Here is a 9784-nt window from a genome sequence, read left to right as displayed (position 1 = left end):
TTAGCTTTGGGGCAAAAGTCACGTTTATGGAAAAAGCTTTTGGTGAATCTTTATGGGGGTCTGATCAGTAACAAGACCCAGGTAATGCATTTTGGACACAGGCCACCAAAAGAACCAGATATAAAACTATTAAAACAAATCAATAAAGTAATGAAATTGGCTTTTATTTAAGCTTAATGTGATATGCAATAGAGGTGCCCCTATTATTATCAAGGGTGCTACACAGGAAGTTAAAGAGAGATACACAAACACTAATGAAACATTATTTACAAGATGTGGATAACAGCAAACAGATACATAATGAATTATCATAAGTACCTTAGATGTCATATCTAACTAGAGGGGAGATGGTAAAGTTGTATACCTCACCCATTTTACCCATCTATTGTCAAAGATATGAAATATGAATTGATTATTTCTATTATAAATAAGCTCAGAATTTCTCAGACCAATTGGAGCATCCTTAGACCCTTTAAAAATAACAGCTTGGATTCTGATTCATGTGAGAAAATACAAACCAAGTCAAGACTTTAGGAGTTTACGGAAATATATAATACTAATCTTCTCACCTCTTCATCTCCCAGTAGCCTCCTCTTCCCGTCCCTGACAGGAAACCCGCTGCCCACGTCCTTCGAGCTGATGTCAGCGCCGTACTCCACGATGACGTCCTCCTCGATGCTGCTGACCAGGCGCCAGAACTCTTTCTCCACCAACTCCGTGGGGACCATCTGGAGGGACAAAGCAGAAATCATAAGAATATCTTTCCTCCTGTAAACGAGAGAAACCTCCAATTGTGTGACAGCCAGAGGATTGAAGCAAACGGGTTCTGTGTGGATTTGACATACATGAACAGGCATGTTGAAGTAGTCTGACTTGAATTGATCAGCCATTTCTCCGAAGCTCTGCAGAGAGTACTCCCTCCCCGCCTGCTCAAAGCCAAAGGCCTCCCTGGGCTTACTGCACTCCTGTCAGGGGAGATGGACAACACTCATTATAGTAGGAAACTAATCAGTGTGGATGACGCATGCAGCAGAACGACAGCACCTTATTTATCCCAAGGGAAATTGGGTTTTGTGACAGTTGCTCTATTTTGGAAGGGAAAAAAAATACAAATATTTATTAAAAGATTTGACATTTAGGTAAAATGTCAAATAAAATATAAAATAAAACTGGACAAAATATTTATATACACTTTTTTTTTTATGTATATAGTTACTGTTTATTTAATTTTCTATTTTGATTTAAATTAATGTGCAATACCTTGTATACATGCTGCTTATACTTCCCAAATCAAGATCAAAAAAGTGTATCTAAAATGATAACTAGTTAAAGTAAAAATGTGCACATTGTACTACAATATAAAACATGTATATTACAATATATACTGTGGCGGATTAGAATTGATAAGATATTAATACATAATGGATGGATGAGGGAATTTGTAAGATGAATATAATCATAAATCGGGAACATTTCTGTACGTGTCAGAGAATGATCAATAAACATGTTTAATCTTTCTTTAATCATTTGGATTGCCCCCTCAAGCTTTACCTCAGCAACACACTTAGGGCAGCGCCAGTCCCCCTTGGGCACGTCCTGCAGGGGCGGGATCAGACAGAAGGTGTGGTAGCTGTCGTCACAGCCATCACACAGCAGGAGGCGGTCCTCCTCATCGCCCCGCCCACACACCAGACAGAGGTACAGGTCGATCTGGGGGATCAGCACCCCCGAAACAAACAAGAGATGGTCACGCATGTGGATAGAATGAACGCACTGCCTTTGCACAATCTGTTTTCTCTTTTACCGCCCATCAAACATTGGAATATGCTTCCATCTGATCTTAAAACCTGCGCAGATTTTCACACTTTTCCCTCAAAGCGCGAGAACATTTATTTTTGGCAACCAGTCTTGCCAACATTCATTTTACTGTAATTTGAGCTGTTAGTTGAAATGAATTGTAACATTTTACAATAAAGATATATAATACAAAAACACTCACAAAGTTGACCTCCAGGGTCTCCTTGCGGGGTCGCATTTTAATGGCGAAGGCCTGGGCTTTGAGGTGACGCTGCTTCCTGCTGAATCCGTCATCTAAAAAGAAAGTAAGTGCCGGTTAGCGGATAGGAATGTTTATAGTATTGTTGTTTTCCTGCTCTTTGTTTGTGCTGAATCCAGGTCAACAGAAAAGCGAGCCTTACCAGCTGATAGAATTCCCAAGTTGACCATCTTGGGACTTGTGCTGAAGATCTTTAGGCCTTTAGGCTCCTTGTTTTCCCTCTGGAAGAAAACAACAACAGCAGAGTGAGAAACAGCTAACCAATCAGAGAAGACTGGGTCTGCAGCACAGGCAGTATGAGAAAAAGAAAGACTACAGAGCATACGGAATACAGAGCACAAGAAGGACGTATTTATTTATGTTTTCAAAATGTTAAATCTCTACCTCAGATTTAAGGCGCCTGGAGCGTCTCTCAGGCAGGAGCCTCTCTTTGGCCTGCATCGCATCCCCGTCTCCATCTTTCTCATCCTCCTCATCCAGCTCCTCTTCCTCCACCGACTCCTCACCGACTCCCTCGTCCACATCTTCCCCATCATCACATTCCTCATATAGCCGCTGGATGCCCTAATTGGAGAAAGAGTGAAACCAAATGAGGGTTCTGGAAACATTTACAAATGTCTCTATTGTGGGTTTTGAAGAACAGGGTACTTTACTGTTGGGATATCTCGCCTAGAGCTGTTTGAAGTGAGGCCAAGACTTACATTTGAGAAGGACACTGAGAACAGCCAAATCCAAATGGGCTCAATGGTTAACAAAAAGTCTATTAACCAGATCACAACACACACTCACAAAACAACTTTCAAAAATGTTTGTTTTGTGTAAGGTTGTCAACGGTAACGCACTTGCAATGAATCTGGAACCCTTTACATGTCAAATAAATCAGCCCATATTAATCCCATTACCAAGTTTGTCCCCAACGTCCTGAGGTAATCAACCACATTGTAACCGCTGTGTTTTACGTATGAATGTGTGTCAGAGCTCCTATACTGAGTTAGTGTTAGCTTGTTAATCGAGCAGCACTTACAGTGAGCGTGGCCCCCGACTGGAAGAGTTCGTATGGATAGAGGATCCTCTCGTAGTGGGAGCGCAGCAGGGAGCCGGTGCCTTTCCCCGCCGGGAAGCCCATCCTGCCGGCCACCTTGGACCACCTCTTCTCTTTGCACACCGCCTCAAAGCCGCCCTCTGAGGACACAGTCTGAAACAAATAACACTTCTTATGAGCAATATGTACTATTTTACAATTGTTGTTCCTGGCTGCCTGTCACTTCCTCTGTTATACCTTAGTTAAAGAGACAATCACTTCGGTGCAATATACCCTTTCTCTGCAATGTATTTGTCGGTGCCATAATGCTACTTAGCCCAAGTTCATTATTTGTATCATTATTATTTGTTTACGTCACTTTTATTTGTTTGTTGAGCACTTCCATGGGTACGGTTTGTCTATTTAAGTCACCTGTTTCATGTCGAGGGGGGATGACAGAGGGTGAGCTTGTGCTGTGATTTTTTCTGTTGACCCTTTTGTCCATAGTTATACTATGTTATGATTTCGTTTATTAAATATCCCAAAAACGATCTTGCTTCACTACGGACTTTCTCTTCGAAAACGCGTCACAGTTTAAAGCCAAGTTTAGCCTCTCGGCGACTCAAACGTAACTGGGGATTGAGCCGCCACAGTATTCATGTTATTATTACTTTAACAGTTTTATATGATCACTTACGTTCTTAAAAATGCTGCCACTTACAATTTCTTACCATTCATTTATAGTTGATTCTATTTTATTAACGTGTGCCGCCTATTTGTTGAATATGTGAGCCTACTAACTTCACGTTTTGCTCTAACACTTATAAAGGATTTCTTATTCTGAAACACCAAAAGGGCCGTTTTGACGAGCATCAGGGAAGGAGTTCAAATCAGCAAAGATTAAGGAAACTGGTACTGTTATATGATCAGACAAAAAAACAATGGAGCATTCAAAAAAAGTTGCTGTATTTCACCTTGCTGAGCTGATAGAGGTCCAACACTTTTCTCTCCACATGAGGGAACCTGGTCTTGGATCCCTGCAGCTCCCAGAACTTTGCGATTTGATCCAGGAAGTTGAGTTTAACCCGAGTGAGGGCCTGGAGAATTAGAGGAGAGAGGACACTTGTAAGTGCACTTAATTGTTTCTTAAGGCATATTTTCTCCTTGTGGGGTATATTTATTGAGTCTTTATTGTCTAATCCTGTATTATGACCTTCATATGCATCAGTGTTCATGGAAAATAGGCCACGAAAATCACATATCTCAAAAGGAAAACTGCACAAGTCAGTAAATCATATCTAAATATGTAAAAACACATTCTGAAAGTTCCTAAGACATGCCTTTAATGAAGGGTTGCTGGCATGATACATCTTCTTGGTAGACTCACCTCAAGTTCATTCAGTCTCTGCACTCGCGGAGTGAAGCGGAAGTTGCGTACATCGCAGGCAAACGGAGGCTGCCAGTCCTGATAGACAAGAAAAAATAATCCTTAACAATGAAGAAATGAGAGCACTTGATAGAGCAGGACTTATCTAATTAGTGACTATATATTACCCATCGTCATACTGTCACAAAAGTGCAGTCAAGTCTTTTTTTAGGGGACCTGTGCACAAATACTGCACATTTCTAGGTTTAAAAAAAAAAAGAAAAAAAAGAAGTGTGTTCATGTTGGTAAGGTTTTTGATAATGATGGTGTTGTTGTTATGAGACATTTTCAGTGAACAAAGTATGTGACCACCAAATAACTCTATAACATCGGAAGTATGCTCATGCCGGGTCACTTGCTGCTATGTGCTCTTCTGGTTTGTTCATACTTGCAATAACTGAATATTTATGATGGCCAGTAGTCAAAGACATTTTTGAGTAAAAGGTTATGTGTAAAACACTACAGAACAATTGCCCTGGCTAGGATACGTTGAGAATAACAACTTTTCCTCGATATTATTCAAAATATATTTCCGCTGCTGACAATCAATTTGGTTTTAAATGTGAACGAGGCACAGATATATGTATATATGCGGTTATGGAGTTAGGAGGATGGAAGAAACTACAAAACGACAGTGTTTATTTGTTTTTGGGATACGTTCAAAACTTTAGATAAATGTTTTTGTTAAACTAAAAAGCAAGGGGATCCTATATTTGTTACACATATTGCACTTTTTATAATTGAAGCAAACCATGCAGTTTTCCTCTGTAAATAGATGACCTTTCTATGAATACGGGATGAATGTTAGGGGAAAGTGATATTCTACCATCTGATTTGGTATAATTAGATGTTCTGTCATCTTAATCTACTAACAGCAATTGCTCATGTGTGCAGTATTGCCGTCTACATTCACACATCCTAACAGTGAAAAGTCCAAGAAAATGTAAAGGTGCTTGTGTAACCACAGTATTTAATAAGGTACAAATATGGGTTTTAATGGTGTGACAGCAGCGACAGGCCTGTCTGTGGCCCAATGTCGCATCCTAAAAGCTAATGTAATAATCACTCTGCTGTTAACTTAGCTAGCCATGAGGAAAACAAACAAAGACATTATAACCGGAACTGTTGAGTTTACTTCGTCTTTGACCAACTTTCATGGACAATAAAGGAACCCATTGTCACTTTAGTACAAAATGTGTTCCGTTGAGTGCAAATAAATAAAGCCTTATATGACCTCTATTAGATTAATGGTAACTAGTAACGTCGTTGCTTAAGGCCCAAGCAAACCACCACTCCTTACTTAGGAGCATATGAGGCACATCCATGCATAATGGAATACAATCTCTTTTTGAAAAGGATATGTGAGTTTACCTCGGGGGGTCGGATCTTGCAGATTCCCGTTTTCTCTGCAATGGGTCGGATCTTGTTGATAAATCCTAAAGGATCCGAGAAATCCTCCCAACTCGGCTCAAAAACGGGGCATTCCGGAGGGGGGACGAACTCTGCAAATGCAGACATGTTGGTGTGGTGCAAGTGAAACAGTCTTTAAAAATAATGTGTAATAAAACAATGGTTGAACTCAACAGTCCATGATTAAGTTCCAATAATATCCGTCTTTGGGAAGTTCCTCCATCATGATCCTTCAAATCTCCCAAAAAAACGAATCAATGCAATGACAGGGCATCCCGATCAATGATCATATTCCGGTTAAAAGTGAATGCCAAAAAAAAAATACAACCGAGCTGCTAATGATCAATGTTTCCCATCATCCGTCAACAGCGGGCCGGGCCAAGCCGGGGAGTCTTCAGCTCCACCACTCCCCTACCTGGGACGGAGGGCAGGGTCACTCCAAAACACCATCATACACATACATCCTCTATGCAGGGCCAGGGAGGATCACTGAATTTGAAAATAAGTTTGTAAACAAAAGCACCCGTCTTGATAGTTAACGTCACAATGTAGGCTGCGATATTATGTCACGCAAGCTAACATTGCTATTGCTCCGTCTATGTACCTGGATAATGCATGATTTCTTCGTGATGCTTCATTTCAAACAAAGTTATCCACGGTTGGCTTAGTCCCGACGATAGCTGGGTTCATTCGCTAACGTAACTACGCTCCTTCCTTAAATAAACTACGTCCACGTCTCTGAGCACCTGATAGCTAATGTACCAGACAAGCTGAACCACAACAAGGAGGAGGCTAGTACCAAGCGTACATTGTTGACTGGTGTGTTGACTCCAGCCCCCATTCATTAAAGCAATGGAAAACTAGCATACAGCTAATTTGCTAAAAGCAACTTAGCCACTGCTGCTCATTGCGCAGCTAACATTGACGTTAGCCGAGATAGTCGACTGAACAGGACATTCACAATGTTAATCGGAATCAGAAGGAAAACACGCTTTAGTCCTTTTGCTTTGTTTTATTGGGTGTCCTTTTCCGTATAATTTACCGTCGTCTGTACGTAGTGTATCCGCATTAGCCGTCGTGCTAGCTAAAACTAGCCAGGCTGGAATAGCTGTTATGGTGCCTTCAGTAACACTCGGAAACCTTTTTACTACTTCCGAGTTCGCTGGTTTTATAAACGGCAACATGCACCCACTCGCACAACTAACAACGGCAAATGGCTGCTGGTAAGCCTTGAATCAGAAAAACACAAGGGAAACAATGACTATAAGGACCTTAATTAGGAAAACATTTTGCAACCAAACGCTAATGTGTTGTTGCGTTACTTTCTATCGGCACGAATCTAATATTTCCTACGGCACGTTAAGGTAGCATTATTTATTTGTATTTATTATTTGCTTTCATAGTGCCCTGTTCATGAATACCACATTGTTAGAACAATACAATTCAAATTGGCAATTGTTCTAAAGCAAAACATTTCTAAACAGTTTTCAATCATACATTGTTTCCTCTACTTCTCTCTCAGACGAGAAGCTGTATCATGAAACAATGAAAATCTGTTCTGCTTTAATGAAGTTGCTTTAATCAGTACATTTGTTTACCAGAAATGTTTCATAACATGAACAATAAGAGTCCTACTATCAAAATCATGTTCAAAATAAAGCACAACACGTTGTAAATAAGCCAATTTATTTGATCACATTTAATAGAAGTCTTGACATCTGTTGCATCTAGTAGTCATCATGGAATGGATACTCTGGGTGATCGGACCACCTGTTGAGTAAAAAAACCGTAATTATTTATTTATAACACTAACCAAACATCAGTATGCATTGTTAAGTATGCTCTATACTCACATGAGAAGCTCTACAAATCGAATATTCTTGTTCAATCCTTCAATTGCCTTCATCTCAGCCTCGGAAAGAGAGAAGTCGAATATCTGCAGGAGTTAGAAAACAGATCAATGGCAACATGATAGGATGACCTTTCAGAGGTTATTTTCCGCATGGTGAATGTGCCATGCAAACAAACCTGAAAGTTTGTTTTAATGCGGACAGGATCAAAGCTCTTGGGGATGACCACCACTCCTCTCTGCACGTTGAACCTCAAGGCCACCTGGGCTGTTGTCTTGTTGTACTTTTTAGCAATCGATGCCAGGAGTTGATCCTCCAACAAAGGTGGGCATTTTAGGTTCACCCTGTTGAAATAAATTATATAATACTATGACACAGCACATTTTATGCTTAAGGTTAAATACAAATGTATAGTTCAAAGGTCATATTTGTGCATTAAAGCTTAGAACAAAGTAACATTTGATAATAAATGTGGTTATTTTAGATTTTCTCTTAGATTTAAAAGGCTTTATTGATTGAATATACTGAGTCTCAATCTCCTTGAGCAATGCAACATACAATATCATTCACATCAAAGTAAAACAAAAAAATATGTCCCATACCATGATGCATCTCTAGATGTCCCCAATGGACTGTATCCAACAATAACGATATTTTGCTGCCGGCAAAACTCAAGCAACTTGGGCTGAGTAAAATAGGGATGACATTCAACCTAAAAAAAATACAGAATTACTTTTGAACATTAGTCCTGTATTTATGTCCCAATGTTGGTAGTCTATGTGTTTTGCATATATAGGTCACTGACATAAGGGCATTTTCTTGGCTTTGTCAGATAGTCCATAGTTTAATGTTATTTTTATTGGATTTGCCTTTTCCAGAACAAATATGCGTTATTATCCTGACTGTACCTGGTTGGACACAGGCTTGTGTTTTAGCCCAGGTTTGTTGAGGATCAACTCCAGTTGTCTCTTATTGAAGTTGGAGACTCCAAGAGATTTTACCAGCCCTGCGTCTTTGCAAGCCTCCAAAGCCTGTCAAAATAAATAAAGGGAAACCAATTAGACTTTGAGCAGAAATCCTTTAGACACACACAACACAAGATATGAGCGTCATAAAAGTTTCCTGTCCTTGAGCAGATAAGGTTGGAGATGACATTTTTAAGTGCGCTAAAGTTCGGTAAAGTCAGTGTTTACCATAAATAATTCTCCAACAAGTCTCACCTCCCATGTAGCACAGAGATCTGTCTCGTGATAAATATACTTTCCGTTCTCATCTTTGGGGTAAAATGTATCTCCTGGCTGCAAAAAATAAATATATTATAATACAAACATTTTTTTGAATGGAGTCTTTTACAATCTCAACAAATGTTTTATTAGATGCACGAATACCTTGAAGGCTGTGGGCATTTCTACAATATAGAGGTCGACATAATCCAGCTGTAATGTCTTCAAAGTTTTCTCCAAAGCGGGTCGAACCAAATTCGGGGGATGGAATGTGTTCCACAGCTTAATAATCAGTACAGATTAACAGTTAATAATTGTTGCGATAATGTATCAGTGGTAATGAAGGTTGTTTTGGGTAAAAGTTTTCAAACCTTTCCACAGTAGAAGATGTCCGCTCTCTTCACAGTTCCATCTGCAATTTTCTCCCTTATAGCTTGTCCCACCTCATGTTCATTGAAATAGACTAAAGCTCCATCAAGGTGTCTGTACCCTGTTTCAATAGCCAGTTTGACTGATTCATATCCAGTTCCTTTGGGGGTCTATAAAACAAATAAAAACACCTTGAGTAAATAATACTTTTGAAGAAGTGACAGATGAATTTGTGTTCATGACTTGCAGGCAAAATATGAATATATGTCCTACAAGCAACCTAAATAATGTGTCTTACCGTGCTGGGATCCCCATAAGTTCCCAGTCCTATCAAAGGTATGCTGTTTCCATCACTCAGAGGAACAGAGTGGCTCTCTGCTATTAAGTCCATGCTCAACAAAGAGTGAGTCTTCAAGGCTAGACCTAGTC

The 9784-nt window shown here is 39.8% G+C and overlaps 2 protein-coding genes across 2 annotated transcripts; both read right to left on the bottom strand.

Moving 5' to 3' along the window:
* Positions 1–209: 209 nt before the first annotated feature.
* Positions 210–7051, bottom strand: LOC104966391 (lysine-specific demethylase 5A-like). Its single transcript, XM_010795581.1, has 11 exons — positions 5875–7051; positions 4465–4542; positions 4052–4174; positions 3081–3251; positions 2441–2620; positions 2199–2277; positions 2000–2091; positions 1552–1719; positions 846–965; positions 570–728; positions 210–218 (listed from the first exon to the last, which is right to left on the bottom strand). Exons 1-11 carry the CDS (start codon positions 6019–6021, stop codon positions 210–212), a joined length of 1326 nt encoding a protein of 441 aa, XP_010793883.1. The 5' UTR covers positions 6022–7051.
* Positions 7052–7517: 466 nt separating this feature from the next.
* Positions 7518–9784, bottom strand: LOC104966316 (3-oxo-5-beta-steroid 4-dehydrogenase-like). Its single transcript, XM_010795507.1, has 9 exons — positions 9654–9784; positions 9358–9525; positions 9152–9268; positions 8984–9061; positions 8672–8794; positions 8366–8475; positions 7942–8107; positions 7767–7849; positions 7518–7683 (listed from the first exon to the last, which is right to left on the bottom strand). The coding sequence occupies exons 1-9, from the start codon at positions 9744–9746 to the stop codon at positions 7641–7643; spliced, it is 981 nt and encodes a 326-aa protein (XP_010793809.1). The 5' UTR covers positions 9747–9784; the 3' UTR covers positions 7518–7640.

Source organism: Notothenia coriiceps, unplaced genomic scaffold (genome assembly GCF_000735185.1).
Source record: "Notothenia coriiceps isolate Sejong01 unplaced genomic scaffold, NC01 NC01_scaffold00002200, whole genome shotgun sequence".
In the NCBI taxonomy this organism is placed as follows: Eukaryota; Metazoa; Chordata; class Actinopteri; order Perciformes; family Nototheniidae; genus Notothenia; species Notothenia coriiceps.
This window is presented reverse-complemented; position numbering and strand designations above follow the sequence as displayed.